The sequence below is a fragment of the Bicyclus anynana genome, chromosome 22, assembly GCF_947172395.1.
Source record: "Bicyclus anynana chromosome 22, ilBicAnyn1.1, whole genome shotgun sequence".
NCBI lineage: Eukaryota > Metazoa > Arthropoda > Insecta > Lepidoptera > Nymphalidae > Bicyclus > Bicyclus anynana.
This window is the reverse complement of record NC_069104.1, coordinates 6,526,348-6,549,342: the sequence shown is the minus strand read 5'-3', so window position 1 is coordinate 6,549,342 and position 22,995 is coordinate 6,526,348. Positions and strand designations below refer to the sequence as shown.

Here is a 22,995-nt window from a genome sequence, read left to right as displayed (position 1 = left end):
TCGCTGCCAATGTTGTCATATATGATTCACGAGTAAGGCTGGTTTAAGAGTCACGCTGACAAGACGCTGACAGACGAAAGTATGAACTCGTAGAGAGCGTTTCAGAATAACGCTTAGCTATCAGTGCCGACGGTCAGCGTCTGGTCAGCATGACTCTAAAACTATTTAAACGACCTAATCACATTGTGTTATTTAAAAAGTGAGTTCATGTAATGATACTTCAAATTAATGTAATAATTGATAAGTCACGAAGAGTTCTTTATTAATTAAATTTTAGGGTATCCGTGATACTCGTATAAGAACTGTTACGTGATAGCCTATTGAATATGACCTGCCTACGATTCCGGAGGGTGTAGGTTCAAATCTGAGACTGCGATGGCCTCGGTTTGCTGTCTCATCAAACTATAGGAGTGCACCTGTGTTTGCGCACACTCTTGTGCATTTTGGCTTGGCCAGTTCGTTGATAACACTCCTATGATATGAGGGCGACGGGGTGGAAGACTGCGCGGGTGTGAAGTCGTGCGCGCGGGGTAGAGGCTGGAAGTGGAGTGCGTCAATTGTGGGCTTATCTGTCATCGCTACTTACCTCCCGTCGGGAGTGTTACGAACGAATTTGCCAAGCTACATAATGTCTTCTACGCAGATGGTTGGTTTCAATATGAAATGGGGTCATAAAGATCAAAAGAGGTATTTAAAAATAGCATACATATTTTTATTATTGCGAGTTTATCTCTAGAGATTAGATTTAAACTAACACAGTGGTATACTTGTGTAGTTACAAAGCTTTTCCGCATCTATGTTCTCGTAAATAGAAGTAATTATCGCTGAATAGCGCAATAGATCCCAATTACAATTACATCGCAATGCGGCCCGAGGGTCGTATGGAGTGAGTAATAGACCCACTCCAGTGATGAACTGTTGAAATTTTATTGACAGAAGATTTGCTATTTAATCGTGAATAATGTTAATGGTTTTAGGGGAATTCGTTACGAAACTGAAACCAAATGTGCTGAAGTGATTTTCAAGTTATCGAAATCAATTTTAAGTGTTATAAGTATCGCGATAGTCACTAGGCTACAGATGTCAAATATACGTAGATTTCTATATTTGTTATTCTGAGACTCGAGTGATCGAGCTACCTAGTACAAAATTCTGCCCCTCGCTACTGCTAGGCTACCTCGGAATAAATTCGAATGCGGTCCTCCAGCTTTTCAGTTATGTGCATATTAATGGCAGCTGTACACACTCGACGAGACACCCCGAGACCGGCCGAGAGCGAGTATGTACATGGTGCTCTCGTCTCGTCTCGCACTCTCGTTCTCGCCTCGGTGTGTCTCGGCCGCTTGTCGGTTTTTTGCGCCCGAGTCAAAGGGTCTCGTGAAGTCTCGCGAGGAAAACGAGAACGAGCATGTACACACTCGTTTATTCAGTTGCCCGCTGACAGTGGTTATGAGTAGACGTGTTTCGCTATGTGGTCTAACGAGCGCGAATTAGAATTTTTGGAGTGTTATCAAGGAGAAGCCGTTTTATGGAACTCAAAAGATGTAAAACACAAGGATAAACAAACTATCCATGACGCTTGGGTGCGAATAAGTGAACAAATGGAAACTCCTGTAGCTGAATTAAAAAAGAAACGGGACTCACTTATGGCTACCTATCGTGGCCATAAAAGAAAGGTTATTGCATCTATTCAGTCGGGAGCTGCAGCTGACTCTGTATATAAACCGATATGGTTCGCATACGAGTTAATGGACTCATTCCTAAATAATATAGTTCAATGCAGAAAAACTTTGAACACGGATACACAGGTAAGAAAGCATATAATTATTCCCACGCTTTGTAATTTTATTAGAATAAGTAAAATGTACAATTATTAAACAATCTACTATATAAAAATAAGTCGGGTTTTCCTTCTTGACGCTATAACTCCAGAAAGCACGAACCGATTTCCACGGTTTTGCATTCGTTAGAAAGTTATCGGGCTCCGTGAGGTTTATAGCAAAGAAAATTCAGGAAAACGGTAGGGTAGGGGTAGGGTAGGATAGGGGTAAGGTAGGATTGGGGGTAGGGTAGGGGTAAGGTAGAATTGGGGTAGGGTAGGGGTAGGGTGGGGGTAGGGGAAGGGTAGGGGTAGGGTAGGGCAGGGGTAGGGTTAGAGTAGGGTAGGGGTAGGGTGGGGAATGAGTCAAAGCGAAGCTTGACTGGGTCTGCTAGTATTATTATAACCTTTAACGAAATATGTTGTAAATTCTTCCCTAATCTGATATGCATCCTGTGCTGGTCTTCTTGGTATTTGTTGCAAGGATCTGATTGCACACGTGTCTTCAATTTCATTCCTCCATAAACCTGGTGTGAGCAGCTCATTGTTACTGTCATAAACGTCAACTGTACCTGGAGGTGTATAAATTGCGGATGACGTTCTACTTTTCCTCAAGAAATTGTGTAGCAGTACACAAGTCATAGCAATAATAGTGGTTTTCTCTGGGTTTAGTAGTATGGGTTTCCGAAATATTCTGAATTTAGAGGCTAATATTCCAAATGCATTTTCAACCACAACGCGTGAGGAAGAAAGTTTCTTATTAAATATACGTTTCGGCGTCCATTTATCATGACTTCCTGGATATGGCTTCATCACATGTGTTGTCAATGCAAATGCTCCGTCTCCCAAAAAAACATACGGAACTTCTCTTGTACTCCCTGGCAGTGGCCGTGGCATCGGAAAATTTAGATTATTTGAGGAAATTCTTCGCCATAGTTTACTATTACGAAATACACCACCATCACTAATCCTTCCCTGGCTTCCAATTTCAGTGAAAATGAAATTGTAATTACTGTCGACTAACGCAAGAAGAACAATACTGAAACTCTTTTTATAGTTATAGTATTCTGAACCACTATGTACAGGAGATTGCATAACAATGTGTTTGCCATCTATTGCTCCTATACACCTTGGAAAATTTCTAAACCCTTGTTCAATTTGTAGCCACGACTGTGGATCCTCAGGAATCTGTAAAACAAATGAATTAAAATAAATCAATTTGTTTTTATTTTAGAATTCACCAGAAAGTGGAATGTCGAATGAAGCCGAACATTACAACCCAGAATCTGCGTCAACGACTTCTTCTCCCTTGCCAACAATACCGCGGCGGCGAAAAAATCCAATAGAACTGGAAGAAGCTGGGAAGTCGATGAAGGAAGCCATGACTTCACTAAATAAAATTTTAAATAAACAGGAATTGCCCGAAGACGATTTTGATCGTTATGGGAAGATTCTTGCAAATAAACTCCGTAAACTATCTGAATCAGATAGTATCAAAATGATGTACGAAATAGATGGGTTATTTATAAAGCGCATGAATGCTACACCCTCATATTTTACACGCCCTTCACCGACGTACTCATTCCATTCAGAACCAACTCAAAGACTTCATATACCATATCCAGCTACATCACCAACACACTACGTACGGCCTGATTCGGCATGTACTTCGTATTCAGATCCAGAGGTTCAAACATCACGATCATCACTAGCTACGAGTACATCAAGTAATGTTATCAAAATTTTATCTGACGAGATTATAAGCCCACCAGCAAATTCCAATAAAGTTATTCAAATTTCTTCTGACGAGATTGTGAGCCTACCAGCGAATTTACAATACAATACCGACATTGTAAACCAGGCATTTTATAAATCATAATTTTTAAGTTCTCACTGCAGTTATTAATTAAACCTTAAATTAGAACTGATCTGTTTCTTTCCTACCTTAAGTAATAAATATTTTTTTAAAACAATGTTGATATTATTTCGTTTTCACTTACCCTAATTTGATCCTTTAAAACTTGGTTTAATGCAATACAAACTTCGGGCACAATTCTGGAAATTATTGAACTAGAAACTTTGAACAGAAAATGAAGACTCTCAAAGCTGTCTCCGCTGGCTAAAAATCTTAAAGAAATTGCTAGCCGAATTTTTGCAGGTATTGCTTGTCTTATAGGTGTATTTGCCTTAGTTATCATCGGAGAAATTTTTTGCAATAAATATTCAAAGTCTATTGAAGACATTCTTGTAAATTTTTTAAATTGACCACAGGGTTCCGCCACTAACTCTGCCAATTGATTCTCCATGGTGATTCTGAAATAAAAATACATACAATTAATAGTACTATAAAATACATAACAGTAGGTGAAGTTTTATTATATAAGTATTTACCTGTTTCTATTACGGTGCATAGCAATCATCCACCATCTTCTTTTTCTCCATGGCTTATGAATTTTTTTCTTAGAGTAAACGTTTAAATAATTATAGTAGCTCGCGGCACAGAGACAAATAGCAGCAGCAGTTTCTACGTCCATCGTCTCGGGTATTTGCAGTGCAACTGACTAAACGAGGGTGTACAGGGCGTGCTCTCGCCGAGAATCCCTCGGCCGAGACTCTCGGCGAGAGGCTCTCGTCGAGTGTGTACAGCGGCCATAAGAAATTAAATATTACGTGTCTTAAACGATGATGGAATTATATGCATATTAAGAAATTAAATATTACTTGTCTTAAACGATGATGGAAAAACGTCGTGAGGAAACTTGAATATCAGAGATTTTTCTTAATTCGCTGTGTGTGTGAAGTCTGCCAATCCGCATTGGGCCAGCGTGGTGGAATATTGGCCTAACCCTTCTCATTCTGAGAGGAGACTCAGCAGTGAACCGAATATGGGTTGATAATGATGATGATGATGATGATTATTTATAGGCACATGAGGTAGGGTAGGAGTAGGGAAGAAATAAGTGCACATAAATCAAAGAGAAGCTTGACCAGGTCCGCTAGTTATTACTATAAACAACTTGATTGGTCCAGTACTTTCGAAGAAAACAGACGAACATTAACATTATAATATTTTATTATAAGGGTTCCGTTTTTGTACTACGTACCTACGTTCCAAACCCTAAAAAATTTTAATTAAGTAACTGAAGACGGTCATCCTTCATCTTCAATCATCGGTTTAAACTATATCTTTAACAGTTACAGTTAAAGTACGCCATTGAATCGAAATCCACTGGGAACAAAGGAAGATGTAAATGACATCTGCGAAATGTCACTCACAGTGTTATTGTAGAAATTCTCTATCATTTACTCGGCGTAGGAATTAAGGCTTCGAAGCACACGACGTCGAAATTTAATTAAACATGAGATTGTTATTGACAACCAACTTAATTATTTATAGTCACAAATAGATAGTACTTTAATGATTTACCATATACTTAGATGAAAGTATCTATACTAATATTATAAAGCTGAGGAGTTTGATGGTTTGTTTAAACGCGCTAATCTCAGGAACTACTGGTCCGATTTGAAAAATTCTTTCAGTGTTAGATAGCTCATTTATCGAGGAAGGCTATAAGCTATATATTATCCCCATATACCTACGGGAACTGGAACCACGCGGGTAAAACCGCGCGACGTCAGCTAGTTTTATATAAAATTACCCCCGCTATGCAGTTTAGCAATGTCCTGCATGTTGGTCAAATTGCTATCAAGCCTTAGGCTATTTTAACTTTGGTTTTAACATGTTAGTTACTAGGGAAGCTAATCTATAGCGTGTAAAAAAAGTTAATAATATAGACGCTCCGGTATTCGAACCTGGATTGACCTATAAAATCACACGACCATCTGGTCTCACAACACAACTAGCTGTATCTACCCTGCCCGAGACCGTCGAGTCCCTAATCTACTTTCTCCGACTGTAAATATTTGCAATTAAACTGCACAGACGGCACAATAGATCCCTATTAAGTCGAATATCGTCTATATGTCTCCCCAGGGCGTAGTTCTTGACAAAGCGTACTGTAACTTGATTTGAGAATAAACTCCATTTTTCCTTTATTCACATAATTGAAATTGATTTACTCACTGTATGATTATTTTGTTATCTGGTAATGGCATGCAGTCCATAGTGGCATGAACATTTCTTTACAAATCTATTATTACTAATACTAGCTGACGCCGCGCGGTTTTACCCGCGTGGTTCTCGTTCCCGTAGGAATGCGGGGATAATATATAGCCTATAGCCTTCCTCGATAAATTGGCTATCCAATACTGAAAGAATTTTTCAAATCGGACCAGTAGTTCATGAGATTAGCGCGTTCAATCAAACAAACAAACAAACGAACTCTTCAGCTTTATAATATTAGTATAAATTTTATACTAGATCGGCCTTAATTATAAACATGGATCAGGATTTGAACCTCAAATTTCTTCAAATTAAAATGAACTTTAAGCTGTAGTGATTAGGTTTATTTTTTACTTTGCTTTGGAAAAAAACGAGGTTTAAATCTCAATCCATGTTTATGAATATGGGGAGATAAGATTTAAGATATATATGTTTACTGTGATGCGTATTTTTGTTTGTTTGTTACGAGTTAAAACAAAAAATACCCAATGGATTAAAAAACATCTTTCACCATTAAAAAGCTACTTTATCAGCGAGTAATATAGATTGTACTTTATCCTTACATTCCCGCGATACAATAACTGCGCGGATGAAACCGCAGGGTATTAACTATTATGGAACTCATCTGACTACCCTTCGTTTTAATATTAAAACACTTTTTACTTAATATTTTAAACTGGCTCTTATCTCAGAGACTGATTAAAGTTGTTCTAACTTTTAATACAATTAGCTGTATATTAAGACCTTTACAAAAAATAATTCGCGTAGGAAACTGTTTACAACTTCTCTTTGGCAATATTTCCTTCGGTTTTATTATAGGGAAATTTTCAAGAGCTATATTAACGACAGACAGACATTTATCGGGAAGTTTCTTAATGAAAATTATTTTCCTATCGAAGAAAAATAGGCTTCCTTTGATTAAGCAGCAAATTAATCATAAAGAAAATGGCAAAGGCAATTCAGCCGAAGTTTATTTGGGATATTGAAACAACCTAAATTGGTGTACAATGACTTGCCACTTAATTGATAACTAGAGCACTTTATTGGGATTTTTATTCGATAAATATAGACGTTGATGCTTTCACTGACACAGCGGAGGTAGTCGCGAAGCTGAAGTGGCAATGGGGAGGCTACATAGTTCGAAGAGCCGATGGACGTTAGGGTCCCAAGATGCTAGAATGGCGACCCCGCACCAGAAAGCGCATTATTGGTCGACTATACTTGATATCCTCGGTCCCCTAGTGAGGACTAAGGGACCGAGGATATCAAGCGGGTTGCAGGGACCCGCTGGATGGTGGCGGCTCGAGACCCTGTTTGTGTTTGGAAGTCCATGCAAGAGGTCTATGTAGAGCAGCAGTGGACCTCTATTGGCTGTTATGATGGTGACGATGACGATGACGACGACGACGACGACGACGACGACGACGACGACAAGATGTAGTCAATGATAGTACAGCGACAGGCGTTTACAAAGACAATGAAATTACTCTTCAGGATTTTTAAGAGCTTTTTAGTTGATTGGTACTATGCTATGAATTCTGTAGTGCTAATATAATAATTTTATTAATTATTTACACGAGATATGTCGTGAATAGAGATAGACAAAATTTCAACCAATGGCGGCGTTTAGTCCCAATCCCATCTCTTTCGTCCCAACGCAATGATAAAGATAGTGGTATTGTCGTTAGCACCGTAAATGGTTGACTTTTGTCTTTTTTTCTTCTGTCGTGGTATGCGACCAAGACAGAAGTTAAGGCCTCTTTTGCATGCATTTTGGAGTTTTATTAGATACCTCGTTGCTCCATAAGTTAGTCTATACGACTTCCGCATATGATTCTGGGTCAGGTCAATTTATTGAGAATTTCGATCTTCCAAGATTATGTTCAGTAGCATCCTAGAGTTAGTATTAATGATTGAGACGAAATCAATACACTGGTCATATTTGGTCAGCAACACCACCTATTATGTTAAATTCTTACAGAACAATCATAGCTTGGAGCACACATGCCAAGTGGGCAATAAACATGTTTCCGAAAGAAACCAATACAATGGCGTACTTATCTTTTTCCTTCAGGGTGCGATGACGAGTGGTCTGAGCGTCATAAAATTAAGCGTGGCATTCGTCAGTGTTAGCACTAAACCCGATGATTGCTTATTGTTACCACGACAATGCCCAATCAACGTTTATTTCGTCAATTCAACACTAGATTTCGCGTTGTCGAATCTGTTAGAGCTGGTGTTCATGAGACTTCAAATGCATAGCTAATGTGATTATAGCGAGGTATTTGTTACGCAAAGTGCGTATGAAATGCCGAGCAAGGTTTAAGGGGAAAACGAATGATACAAAAATGGTATACTGGGCGTCGCGAGGATTCGACGGTACGAGATATGCTCGAGATATGTCACACGTTGAGGAGCACAGTGCAAGCGTATTCTAGGAACTAGGAAGTGTTCTTAGCATGCTCTGAATCTCTCTGCATGCACTCTTTGTTATAGGCTATGATTCTCTTCTTTTAACGAGGAATTTTTCGATGACGACGACTTCGGCTTAACTGGTGTTAAGCCGAAGTCGTCGTCTTGCTTGGCCATGTATTTGTTACGAGTACGTCAATTATTAGATACTATAGTACTTACTTAAAATAAAATTGAAAATTTTGAAAATCCCCCAAATTCATGAAATTGGTAATTACAGTCGTCAATATTCTTTTTCAGTTCGCTTTCATTTGAGACCTTACTCGAGTATATGTATTTGCAGATGTTCGCTTATTCTTCCCACTTTCACCCCCCACGACTTCTAAATGGCTCAACCGATTTTCATAAAACATGTCTGCGAACACTCGCATATAAGTCACATTTAATACAAAGAAAACTAAATTGAAATCGCTTTATTCGTTCGGGAGCCACAGATAGGCAAACACGTCTTATAACACCCCCCTTTTATGTCGCGGGTTAAAAAAAGATGACAGTAGTCGCCATTATCCATCATCATCATTATCATTAACATATTTTAACGACCTATTAAAGGGCCAAGACTCCATCCATACAGAGTTTTAACGCATCACGCTCAATGTGGGCTGGCGAGATAAATAATCTTTGATTCTGTAACAATTACTAGTTGTCACATTGAGATGATAATGATTTATTACCCCGTGAGTCGTGACCACAGATTTAGGAAAGCGTTAGCTTTTAGCGTTGTCTGTTCTGTGGTCGTGACTGACGACACTCTCCGAGGTTGTAGCACCTACAACTTTCAACTTTTCAACAACTCCGGACGGAGAGTTTGACTTGAAAACATTTTACCTTATAATAACGAGTCGTGTCCTTGTCGGTATCAGTACCTATCTAAAAGGGAAAGCCCACCGGCCCAAAATACGTCGGCCCAGGCAACCCAGGTTACCCCCGTATAAATGTATATGGAGATGATAATATGATGTATAAATAAGGATCTCATTAAATACTTAATTGGCTAAAAGAAAAATGCATTTTTTATCACTAGGGCACAATGTTCGCCGGTGTACCAAAGCGGCGAAGTAACATTTAAAGCTGTATTTTATTTCTGTTACCAACAAGCTTAATAAACAAGAAGACGAACAAATAACCCATAAGTTTTCAAAGAATAAAAAACGTTCTAGCAAACGTTGCCGGTGGTTATTAGGGTAGGCCTGGGCCGGGGATGGGCATTCCCTTTTTCGCAATCCACGTGCTAACTTGGCCTCCCTAAAGTAAAGAATTAATAATTTGGAATCCCAACTGATTTATTCAACTCACGAATGTTTCTGTTAACCAGAACGCCGTCCTTTATACCTCAGTCCCATTTCCCATAAATGGTACATTTAAAAGCTAAGACCGACTCCAGAGCTTACTTACTTGAATATACTTTGCACGGATGCGCAAATTGATATAGAATGCTTGGCTTCATGGTGTCTGCCTCGCTTGCCAAGTTTAGAAGTTTTTTCTTCACAAGTTATTAAAGATTCCTTATCTGCGTGATCTTTTTCTACTATTCTTTAGTAGCCAGACGTTTTCTGATTCTATTGTTCGTTTACCATTTTCTTAATGTTGAGACTTTTTTTTTGATTAACTTTATTAAGTTGATTACTCTATTGTGTTACATTTAATTTACTTAATTAATTTGAATTGTTTGATAATAAATTAAATAACGCATTATTATTCTGTTTCAGGTAATAAAATCAGCAAATTATGCGGGTTTGCGGGTGAAAATTGGTAATCTTACATGTTGTTTTATTTTTTATTTTACATCAATAGTAAAACAATAAGAAACACGTGGAAAGGAGTGTAAAAATATTTTGGCGGAGATTTGCGATTGATACTGTGGATCAAAACGTTTTGTGTTTTTTCTCACGCGCCAAATTGGAAAGCCATTCCAAAGTCTTCGGAACCTTACAACTTGGGTGGCATCTTCTAGACCAGCTTCCTTTATCTTACACATCTACACTTACCATCAAATGATATAGTCGCCAAGCGCAAATTTATCACGCGTTAAATGGGGTTAAAAATACTTAAATCAATTTTATTAAAATTACTACTACCATTCGACCCAGATGTAATATTACATTACATTCAGAAATACTCCACGAATTGGTAATTAATTAATACATTGTTTCCCTTTAACGAGTATCTACTGCGTTATTATTTCACAACTCATCATCATCATCATCATTATCATTAGCCGATGGACGTCCACTGCTAGACATAGGCCTCTTGCATGGACCTCCAAGCACAGCGGCTCCCTGCAACCTTGATATCCTCGGTCCACACCTAGTGGGGGGTCGACCAACACTGCGCTTACCGGTGCGGGGTCGCCAATCCAGCTCCTTGGGACCCCAACGTCCATCGGCTCCTCGAACTATGTGACCGGGTCCATTGCCACTTCAGCTTCGCGACTCACTGAGCTATCTCAGTCACTTTGGTTCGTCTGCGGATATCCTCATTTCTGATTCTATCACAACACATACGGATCGTAAATCTGGATAATTCTCGTCTCTATTACACACGCTCGCTGAAACATTATAAGAACATCGAAACTTGTCACATAATTCATCTCTTTATTAGTTTTTGAACGGTCCCTAATCGAGTTGGAGCATATGGTGTTAGCATAAAAAAGGTTTTTATTTAGCGCCGTTTTTCTAATGACACGCGTTTGTTCACGCATGTCCGACACATGTTTGGCGGAATTATATGTATTACAGTCAAAGAGCTAGTGACAATTTATTTTAGTAATACTGAAACTAAATGAATATGTTGTATTAGTAAAAACACAGAATAGAAAAGCTATACGTGACTTCATCCGCGTGCCTTTAAGTTTTTGAATATCTTGGGAATTATTTTTCTAAATAGTATGCAATCTAAATCTGTGACAATTGTTAAGATTGGTTTCGCGGTTAATCCGTAATCAGTTAACAAACAAGCAAACATAGTTTCGCAGTTACCATCAAGTACTTAACTATTAGAATAACACTTACATTATATTTCCTGTGAATTTGCTTGTGATTCTTTTTTTTCTATCACTTGGAGAGATGAGGTACTTTTGTATGTTTTATACAACATTATTAAAATTGTATTAAAAGCATACAAATTTTCATGAAGATCGGTTGAGTTTACTTCTCAAGGACATTACATCGTAGGACAGATAAAAAACTCACATTCATTAATAATAATATTTTATTATGAAACACGGCTAAAACTCACGTAATAAAACGTCGGAGAATGCCCGACTAGTTTCGAACCCATACGGGGCCCTTAGTCATGAATATATTTAGCCCTTAGCATGATTTTCACAATACCATTGTCAAGCTTTTAATATAATCAAAGTAAACAGCAATAAACAATGATCTATGAAACTATGTACATATTTATTAGCACTAGCTCTTGGACTATACGTTTTGTCAGTTACCGCCTGGGTTCCGTTTGAAGGTAGTAACGCAACAGCTAGGGGAAACCCCGCAGCGAAGCTCTGGTTGTGACAACCCTATTTTATATAGAAATTGTCCACTGTTTGTCATTTGCGTTTTGTGACAGCTTTTTCAGCATTATTTATCCTCGTCCCCAAATGCTGGATAGCTTTTGCTAGTGACACCGTTGCATGTACATTGTTTTAAGGGAATTGCAAAATGTAACGCGAATAAATACTGTAAAAACTTCGGTTTTTTAAGAAGTTACTATTTTAGATTTCTGTGAAAATAGCTGTTTTTATCACGGTTTTTTTTTGGCTCGGAAACGGATTATCTGTTTAATGTAAAACTTACACTAAAAATAACAGACAGACAGACTGTTTAATGCTAATTTTCATTTTTTACGTAAGATAGCCTTCCGTTCAATTACGACTCACGTGGTCTAAAATAAGACATGTTTGCCTTTAAAATGCCTATTCAAACTCGTTTCAAAAATACCCTATTTATTAAGAATATGGATATGCAAAATTCAGACGAGTATTCCAGAGAAATGAGAAAGTAAGACGTAGAATGTTTTGTGCGAGTCCTAGGGACATCGACAATATAGAGCTAACCAGTGAGATTCGGAGTTTTTTTTAATCGAATATGAAATTTAACGATTTTGAATTGTAGCATAGCTTTGAATCTTGAGTTCGACGCACCTCAATTGTTATCAGAATCGATAATGATTGTACAAATGGAAAGGGTAGATAACGAGTATCGCCTTTCTACATACCTAACACACACACACTTACCTACAATACTATATCATACTAGCGGACTCGCTCAAGCTTCGCTTTGACTTATTAATTTATTTATTTGCACTTCTTCCCTATCCCTACCTTACACTACCATACTCCTACCCCTACCCCTACCCTACCCCTACCCTACCTCTACTCTACCCCTACCCTACCCTACCCTACAACTACCCTACCACTACCCTACCCCTACCCTATCCCTATACTATAAACCTACCCTACCACTACCCTACCCTACCCCTACCCTACCGCTACCCTACCCCTACCCTATCCCTATACCATACCCCTACCCTACCACTACCCTATCCTAGGATTTAGGGGTTTGAAAAATAGATGTTGGCCGATTCTCAGACCTACTGAATATGCACAAAAAATTTCATCAAAATCGGTCGAGCTGTTTCGGAGGAGTTCAAGTTCGAACACCGCGACACGAGAATTTTATATATTAGATATTCCTAGCAAGTTTGCCCTGCGAAGTAGTAGTCTGTCTACAAGAGATGGTGTTTAGGTCGCCATTGACGATCAATTATTCTCATGTTTCTGAAAAGCAAACGACAGTACCCACGCGGCATACTATACAAGTTATGTACGCAGTGACCAACACACGATCAATTATAGTCGTGGGTGCTACAGAAACGTGAGAATTATTGACCGTTTGTGGCTAGCATTTCACTTAACATTACATGGACAAAGCCTCAATAGCTCAACGGTAAGAGCGGTCTCATCACCAAGGGCTGGTGGTTCAATCCTCACCTCGTTGGTCTATTATCCCATCCACTCCTAGCACAGTCTTTCCCGACTAGTTGGAGGGGAATGGAAATATTGGTCATAATATTATAAAAATATGGCAAATATTCTTTTAAAAAAACAAAATGTATAGCTTGTCAAGTTCGTTAATGACACTCGCATGATATGCGTGGGACGGGCGGGGAAGGACTGTGCGGGGGTGTGAAGTCGTGCGCGCGGGGCATCGATACTCCCGTCACGGCCCTCACGGACAATCGGGTGTGTTACGAACGAAATTGCCAAGCTATAGTTCCGTCAACAGTTCCAATAAAAAAATAGTTATGCTTAGACTAATAACATATAGACCAAATCACTTCACTGACTATAAGCGTAAGAGCTAAGCTAATAGCCCTCGCCGATACGCACACAAGCGTATTTATAGCTTAGCGATGCGTCAAGTACCCCGATTTCGGGGCACATAAAAGCGGCTTACGAATTCGGCGACTACACGCTATCGATGTATACTAATATTATAAAGCTGAAAAGTTTGTTTGTTTGATTGATTGAACGCGAACGAAACCAATCTCAGGAACTAATGGTCCGATTTGAAAAATTCTTTCAGTGTTAAATAGTCTATTTGCCAAGGAAGGCTATAGGCTATATATTATCACCGTATTCCTACTGGAACGGAAACCACGAGGGTGAAACCGTGCGGCGTCAGATAGTATGCAGTTATGCGTCATAAATAAAAATCTCTCCTATAGATACCATGTGATAATAGTAACACTATGAATCAGTATTCGTTTACAAGGAAATGAGCTAAATGATTCATTTTATGATCCGCCTCTCCGACGGTTCTAATAAGTAACATACACGGTAAACTTCTTTCTAGTACAGCACCGGTACATTCTACTTGACCCAAAAATGGTGGCCTCCAAGCCGTTTGAAGCAGTTCGACGCAGATCGCATTACACGCCAAAAGAACTTAAGACTCAGTTTCTTTGCAAATGTATGAATGTCGCTTTGTGATTCTGAGTGGCGTTTGCTACGGAATCGATAGCACTTCTACTCCTATTGTGTGCGGTGTATTTATAGTTGGAAAAGATAATTTATTGTACGCAATGCGATGAAATGATGATGATGATTAGAGATGCGCCGAGTAACACTTGTGCCGAGTAACGAGTACCGAGTTTTACTCGGTTAAATTTTTTTTCAACCGAGTACTCGGCCGAGTAGCTCGGTTCAATCAAATTTCTATTTCGCGCGCGTAAAAAATTGTTTATTTCAAGTAGGCTTAGTTTACAAGCACTTTTGAAACGTCAAGTTTGACTATTTGTAGTGACTCTACCACCCAGCTCGGAAGGCGCAGTCTCCTGTTAAGAAGAGAGGGCGAGAAACTCAACAGTTGCTCTTTTAAATCTTTCATTTTAATTTTATTTAAATTTAATCGAGATTTTCAAAGATTTCCTAAATTACTAATAGATACTTTTTGATTAACACTGTTGTTTTAATTATATCTACCTAAATAATGCTTTTCTTAAACAAAGTATACTCGGCATTCACCCACCGAGTTATTCGGCCGAGTACGAGTATCAAAAAATCCGCCGAGTACGCCGAGTACCGAGTATCAACCGAGTACTCGGCCCATCTCTAATGATGATTATAAAAGAAATTAGTACAAGCAGGCGTAGTAGGTAAGAGCCGTGATAGCCCAGGGGATATGACCTCTGCCTCAGATTGTGGGTGTGGGTTTGTTTGGCTCACTGCTGAGCTCGAGTCTCCTATTAGAATAAGAGAGGTTAGGCCTATAGTCCACCACGCTCGCCCAATGTGGATTGGCAAACTTCACTCACGCAGAGCATTAAGAAAATTCTCTGGTATGCAGGTTTCCTCACAATGTTTTCCTTCACTGTTTGAAACACGTGATATTTAATTTCTTAAAATGCACACAGCTGAAAAATTGGAAGAGGATTCGAGCCTACGCCCTCCGAATCGAAGGCAGATGTCATACCCATCACAGCTCTAAATCATTATGCTACGAGATATTCAAGGTTAAGCAAGTCAGTTAGTAGATTAAACTAGGGTTATGTTCATAAACTGGTAAGCTGTTTAATATGTATTAGAAATGCAAGGTCTTACACGATAGCTTTCACCGCTTAAGGTGCTTGAAATAGGCATATTAAACTACTGTTTTCATTATTTACTTATATATCAGTAATTTAAGAAGTTCAATTCAGTAAAATCCTATTAATTTAGATACTTAGCCTATACTAATATTGTGTAGAGCTAAAGATTACGAGGTTGTACGGGGTATTTTCCAGCGGCGAAGAGTTCATGCAAGTCGATTCCCGCCGGGTTACCTTTAAAAATCCATGCATATTCATTGTTGTACTGTATCTATGAGAAACCGGAGTAAGTATCACGCTGTATGAATTTCCTTCACTTTGGGATGGCTTACCTTCATCTACATTCCATCCTTCGCCACTGGTATGCTCTGATTTGATTCGGGCGATCTACTGAAAATATAGTCTATGACACTCACAAATGACATGACTTTCTAGTGGTATAAGAATTTTCAAAAACGGCTTAGTAGATACAGAGACTACCCTTACAGCACCACAAAGTACCTCTACCTACCTCTCTACCTCTTAGTATCGACAGCGATATTTTAAGCATTTATATCGTTGAATAACTTCACACATTTCTTCAATCTAATTAGCTATGAAGTGCCCACCAGTGCTGGAACGCCGAGAGGAATTCTATTAAAGTCCTCTCTAGAAAGTTTCGACGCATCTTAACAAGTTTCAAGGATTACTTAGCAAGAGGCATTTTATAACCCACACATACTACTTTACCCCACTTTGGTATCCAAGTACGCTCCACAAATTACTTCGGCTTGTATTATAAACTCTACATCCACCACGGAATCAGAGAGACGGAAAATACGAGTGCATTAGAACTTTTGCAACAATGAATTAAACGTTTTGAAGAGAGTTCTTACATCAACCCTGTTATTGTCTACTAGCAGACGCCCGCGACTTCGTCCGCGTGAAATTTAGTTTTTCACAAATCCCTCGGGAACCATGGACTTTTCAGGGATAAAACGTAACTTGTGTGTTAAACCAGAGTAATATCTATTTCCGTTCCAAATTTCAACTAAATCGGGTTACATCCATACAAACTTTCGCGTTTATAATATTAGTAGGATTTTTAATTTAAAGAGTATCTCTAAAAATGAAGGACTTTCTATACAAACTTTCAACCCCTATTTCACCCCCTTCTATTTTTATTTTAGGGTCAAAAACTATGTTTTGCTCCAAGGTCCCATTTACGATCATACCAAAATTCATCTTGATCGGTTCAGCCGTTTAGCCGTGAAAAGGTAACAGACACACAGACAGAGTTACTTTCGCATTTATAATATTAGTATAGATAACTTGTGGTTTAACCCCCGTAGTTCCCGTTCCCATGGAAATTTGAGGATAAAATATAGCTTGTTACTCAGTGAAATTATAGCTGTAAATGATGATTTTTTTTTTAATTTGTGACTGGTAAAATGTTGCTCTTTTTTAAAACCCTAGCTAAGTTTGTTGTGGGCTTTTCTCGGTCTTAGGTGGTTGGTACCCTAGTAATTTTAAGTTTTCGACTTGGCTTATCAACATAACATTTAAAAAAGCAATAGTAAATGTATAATGACGTCAAAAAAGAAAAGTTAGTGAATTAGCCCGTAGGTTGGCAATCTGCTTGACATGTCAGATTATGTGGAGGTGTGTACTTTACTCGTACGTATACAGTAATACCACAAATCGTAAAGAAACAGTCCAAATAGGGGGTAGAATTAAAAAGCAATGTAAGTTCGCTAATATGATCTTTGCTTTTAGTTCGAATTGTCTGGAGTTTCGACGCTCAATTACGCAGGGAGTCATTGCAGGGGATCATATACGTATCGAACGGTGGAAACTTTTACCTTTTATTGCCTCTGAAGCCTTAGAACTTGCTTTATGTCTGTTAACTTAAGGAGGTTTTAAATGCAACCTATCATATCTAAGCCGTAAACGTCTCTTTATGCTTCAGATCTTATAAGAGTAACCATAAAGACCTCTCTTTAAGAGGATTCTGACGTTTCGAATGTTGGTTTTAAATTTAAATTAAAAGCAGTGTTATGTTATATCACGTCCCTGGTCTCATTGACATATGGGGATAAAATATAGTCCATGTTATTCGATGTGGGTGTTTTCGAAAGCTTTCTCAAGGTAAAATATTTTTTAAACTCGTTAAAGTAGTTTTAGAGTTAAATTGTTAAAAACCAACAAAAAATCAAATATCACCTCTTTATAATATCAGTTTAGATCACTAATGTCCATAATAAAATTATTTCAGTACAATTTAAAAACGATTACAATCAAAATCCAAAACATACAAAAAGGAATTTAAAATCGTCTAAACTTCAGGAAGTAGCTACTCTAGCTAGATTTCTTGTGTTAAATCTGTGTTAAGGATATCTGGCATGTTCCCCAAATGTATTAAAAAAAAATATATATATTAAAATGGTTGTGTGTACTTAATAACAATGAATATTAAAATAATCGCGGTTAATACTAATTAGCCAAGTAACTAATTGATCGTCATTATATCGTGAATATATTTTACTTAATAAAAATTCGTTACATCTGCAATATGCTCAAAATAATTTCCAAATTATTTCATAATTGCATGTTTAAAATGTCTGGCTAGTTATATTAGTGACGAGACATAGTGGCTGAACTTTAGTACTTGAAAATATGGCGCCTGTGACCACCTGCTGTTTGACGCAACGGTTGAAAAAAAGGGACTTTTGACGCCCTTCTCTTTTTTGTTCGGTAGCAAGAAGCGATTTGGATGGTAATATTATTGTTCTCTGACACATGTTGTCTATATTTTTGGACAAGTTTTATTATACACGTTGCTCTAGGGGTTTTCAGATATGTTTTTTTGGTTTTAAGAGAATCATAATCAGCGAAGAATCAAAACGCTTAATATAAGTTTGTTTTCATAAAATTTCAATAAGAAACAGTCGTTAGGTTTAATAAGGGCATCATTATTAACCCCATGTGCGGCTCACTGCTGAGCTCAAGTTTCCTCTCAGAATGAGAGGGGTTAGGTCATTAGTCCACCACGCTGGCTCAATGCGGATTGGCAGTCTTCACACACGCAGAGAATTGTGAAAATTCTTAGGTATGCGGGTTTCCTCACGATGTTTTCTTTCACCGTTTGAGACACGTGATATTTAATTTCTTAAAATGCACACAACTGAAAGGTTGGAGGTGCATGCCCCGGACCGGATTCGAACCCACACCCTCCGGAATCGGAGGCAGAGGTCATATCCACTGGGAGTTTAATAAACTACATAACGAGTATTATCGACAGAGAATAATTTACACGCGGTAACACCACCTAAACCTGGTGGGTAATTGTGTAACTTGATCGAATCCGTTCGGCAGCTCCATTTAATGAAAGATACGTCAAATAAATGTACAATCCCTAGGAAAACTGTCAGTTTGGCAACTGGAATTAATTTGCTGTCAAACGGATCCGATAGAGTTACACAATTACCCCCTGAAGAAGGGTTCTTTTCTTTCTACGTACGTTATGGTCTAAAATCGAGGATTTACCAAAAATCTAATTTTTACTCATGTTTATGATTAGGAGAATATATACATATATCTTTATTGCCAATTGAAATTTGGGCGATTATTTTTAAAAGTAAATACTGGCTGCCAAATTTCGACAGGCAACTTGGTAGTTCTGCAGCGGGATCTTGTACCACGGGTATATTGACGCTACAATTGCGATGGTCCAATTACCAGAGTAACAGTGATTCAATTATTTTAAAAAGTGTTCAATTTTGTCTTTTCGAACTTCTTGGAGCGCCGCAAAAGTGGCGAAATTGCTATCTTTAGCGACGAATGAAGACAATTTGTCCATTGAGAATACGTGACTCAGCGGCACGCAAAGGGCGTATGACACGCGATGCCATAATAAAAAAAAGGATAAAGCATACACTTTGATGAAAAATGATATAGAAAGGGATCGTCTCTACCATTTGTTATCTGGATGTGCTTGTCAGGATTGTCGCTTTTAATATTCCACGGTTATTCACAACTTTCACTTTCCGAATTAAAATCTATTTGCGTAATGAAATCTCCAGAGCAGCGGTTCCCAAACTTTATTGAAATCAAACCCACCTAGACATTGGTAAGTAACTATAATTTAGAATATATATCCAATAAGAAGGTTGTATTGATTCCAGTGCCATTACAGCTTTAGTACTTTATTTAGTATGATTTGTATCCTAGATACTTTTAGTCGCAATGAGTTTGATACTTTTAATTTATTTCGGTTTTTAGTTTTAATGCTGGCCCTAGTCCAAATTAACGCCTCACATAGATATGAGGTACTGACGAAAAAGAGGACTGTTATAGTTCATCAAATATCTGTCGGGATATTTTATAATTCAGGGTCTACTCAATGTTTTGAACCATACTTAAGGAACTCGTCCTCCAGATTAATGTTAAGAACTTTAGTTTTAATAACAACGTCAACGTCATCTGTCGGGTTATTTTATATTTTAGGGCCCACTCTATGTTTGCTCGAGACCCACCTGTGGGTCGCGACCCATACTTAGGGAACCCCTTCTCCAGAGAGAATAATGTTGAAACTTTAATTTTTATAACAACGTCAGCGTCTTTAACGTAAAGTATAAACGTAGTGCGGATTTTTGCTTTCCACAATAGGCCCACCGCTTTTATAATTATTTTGTGTTACCTGGATGTTTTAATATATTTGAGCTGCTTTTTTTATCACAAGACAAGTTGAAGCTTGACTGCGATCACAGCTTAAACATGCAGTCTAAGCTATCACAGTAACATCGAAAAGTAATGATTTACCTGTACAGTGATATCTACCCATAACCGAAGCCAGATATTGAGCCAATATGAATATAGAATCCTATAGCTTGGCTTATTCGTTCGTAACACTCCCGATGGTCCGTGTGGGCCGGGAGAGGGGTAGTAATGCCCCGCGCGCACGACTTCATACCCGCGCAATCCTTTCCTTTGCTCCGTACAACTTCAAACCCGCGCAGTCCTCCTCGTCGCCCGCATAGCATTGCAGTGTTATCAACGAAGCTGCCAAGCTATAGAATCATACTTATTTATGAAGTCTGGCCAACGAATAGGTAGTCTTTGAACACTTCATTCTCCAACGCTGTTTCGAATTACATTGCACTTATAAGCTTACAGCAACTTTCTAAATGTCAGAGTCGAATTCCGTAAAATCTATTGTAACCAAAGTGGGCCATTGTATAATAACGGACAGGCAATCTGCGAATGTTATTGAATTTGTATAAGCGCTACACATTCATGAATACCTAATGCAATTCTGTAACAATTATGAGAGATGATCGTTTCACACAACAATTACATGGCGTTCACAAAGTTGATTCCCACTGAGTCGATAAAACTCACCTGAATGACAATGGGTAGGGTTGCCAAGTAGTGAGTTATACATATTATAAGTAAGAATGCAATATAATAAAAGCTTTAAAGCTTGAATATTCGTCTAAAGATTGAATGTCTCAATAATTATGAGAGATTTAGAGAGATCATTTCGCACACTAATAACATAGCGCTCATGAATTTTATTTCTTATACCTGAATCAAGAAAACATAATAGTACAGGTACATTAATGGCAATAGATAGGGTTGTCAAGCAATGAATTGTACGTTACATATCTAGAAATGTCCTAACTAACTTTAAAAATAAGCTTGAACCTTTACTTATGACTAAAGGACTCGTAATGCAGTCCAGTAACAATTATGAGAGAGGATCATTTCACAATAATTACGTAGCGTTCACAAGTTAATTCCCACTGCGTCTATATAACTCACCTGAATGGCACTGAATAGGGTTGCCAAACAGTAGGTTATATTTAAAAATGTTATGTGAGTGGGACTTGTCGATATAGCCTAGGTTCACAGCTGGCCTTTATTATTCACTATTTTAGTCTTTATTATTGACCTATTAAAATAAACATCACATCAATTGCCAAAATGTCATTTACCTACTGTGATATCCACCTGTAAACACCGGATAACATTTTTACATAAAATCTCAATATCGTATATTATGTCAACTATCATAGTCAAAGAAAGTGAATTAACCTGCTGGTAGCTTAAAAAATAGAGTAAAATTGCACCAAAGAATTGAATTTGTCGTATTTTTAATTATGTGATGATTTTATCAACTTCACATTTTATAAAAAAAATATTACAATATTTCCTACATGACCAAATGATGAAATATGCCCAAAAGAAAAAAGAAAACGTATGACAATAAAATTGTAAAGAGCAATAAAATGCCAAAGTCCTTGATGACTAAATATTTCATCCATGGGGTTTTACCTATGAGTGAATAATTACACACATGCGTCAAATAGCCGCATAATAATAATATATATTGTAGGTATATTTTTAATAATTATTATTTTCCTACGCAATGGTTTTAAGTACATATTCTTGTTTGATTCAGTTTATCTTAAATTGACAACCCTAGAAATGATTCACTAATATAACGGTAGCATACATTACGGAGTGTTTGTAATGATGGTTCTCTGACACCATTAGATAACGAACAAATACTGATATAGATTCCCTAACATGAACATGCGTGTTAACTACATTATTTAGGCGTACGTGCAATGTAGTTTATTTCTGCATTTATCATCATCATCATATCAGCCGATGGACGTCCACTGCAGGACATAGGCCTTTTGTAGGGACTTCCAAACATCACGATACTGAGCCGCCTGCATCCAGCGAATCCCTGCGACTCGCTTGATGTCGTCAGTCCACCTGGTGGGGGGTCGGCCAACACTGCGCTTACTAGTGCGGGGTCGCCATTCCAGCACTTTGGGACCCCAACGTCCATCGGCTCTTCGAACTATGTGCCCCGCCCATTGCCACTTCAGCTTCGCAACTCGTTGAGCTATGTCGGTGACTTTGGTTCTTCTGCGGATCTCCTCATTTCTGATTCGATCACGCAGAGATACTCCTAACATAGCTCGTTCCATCGCCCTCTGTGTGACTCTAAGCCTTCTTATGAGGCCCATAGTTAGCGACCAAGTCTCGGAACCATAGGTCATCACTGGCAACACGCACTGTTCGAAGACTTTTGTCTTCAGGCACTGAGGAATTTCGGACGAAAAGATGTCGCGAAGCTTCCCGAATGCAGCCCAGCCGAGTTGGATTCGACGGTTCACCTCTTTCTCGAAATTGGACCTACCTAACTGGATCATATGTCCTAGGTATATGTATTCGTCTACAATTTCGAGTGCAGCGTTCTCAACTATAACTGGGTGGAGCGATACATGAGCATTACACATTATTTTTGTTTTGCCCATGTTCATTTTCAGGCCCACCTGTTGAGAAACGCTGCTGAGGTCATTGAGCATGGTACTAAGGTCATCCAGAGTCTGTGCCATGATGACTACATCATCCGCGAACCGCAGTTGAGTGATGTACTCGCCATTGATGTTGATGCCAAGTCCGCTCCAGTCCAGAAGCTTAAAGACGTCTTCCA

At 38.4% G+C, this 22,995-nt stretch overlaps 3 protein-coding genes across 3 annotated transcripts in view; 2 read left to right on the top strand and 1 right to left on the bottom strand.

The window, feature by feature from the left end:
• Positions 1–22,995, top strand: part of LOC112043371 (DE-cadherin) — a 334,333-nt gene that overhangs the window by 14,320 nt on the left and 297,018 nt on the right. The gene's annotated exons all lie outside the window — the stretch shown is intronic.
• Positions 1,227–3,789, top strand: LOC112049189 (uncharacterized). The gene is made up of 2 exons (XM_024086986.2): positions 1,227–1,808; positions 3,054–3,789. The coding sequence occupies exons 1-2, from the start codon at positions 1,470–1,472 to the stop codon at positions 3,696–3,698; spliced, it is 984 nt and encodes a 327-aa protein (XP_023942754.2). The 5' UTR covers positions 1,227–1,469; the 3' UTR covers positions 3,699–3,789.
• LOC112053545 (uncharacterized) lies at positions 2,161–4,485 on the bottom strand. Its single transcript, XM_052888464.1, has 3 exons — positions 4,211–4,485; positions 3,820–4,132; positions 2,161–3,007 (listed from the first exon to the last, which is right to left on the bottom strand). The coding sequence occupies exons 1-3, from the start codon at positions 4,351–4,353 to the stop codon at positions 2,186–2,188; spliced, it is 1,278 nt and encodes a 425-aa protein (XP_052744424.1). The 5' UTR covers positions 4,354–4,485; the 3' UTR covers positions 2,161–2,185.

Excerpts from the sequence above, each read along its gene's own strand:
- LOC112049189 (XM_024086986.2), top strand. The coding sequence starts at position 1,470 with ATGTGGTCTAACGAGCGCGAATTAGAATTTTTGGAGTGTTATCAAGGA. Across the intron at positions 1,809-3,053 it reads CTTTGAACACGGATACACAG|AATTCACCAGAAAGTGGAAT; the intron begins GTAAGAAAGCAT and ends TTTTTATTTTAG.
- LOC112053545 (XM_052888464.1), bottom strand. The coding sequence starts at position 4,353 with ATGGACGTAGAAACTGCTGCTGCTATTTGTCTCTGTGCCGCGAGCTAC. Across the intron at positions 4,133-4,210 it reads ATGCACCGTAATAGAAACAG|AATCACCATGGAGAATCAAT; the intron begins GTAAATACTTAT and ends TTTTTATTTCAG. Across the intron at positions 3,008-3,819 it reads TTTTAAAGGATCAAATTAGG|ATTCCTGAGGATCCACAGTC; the intron begins GTAAGTGAAAAC and ends TTTGTTTTACAG.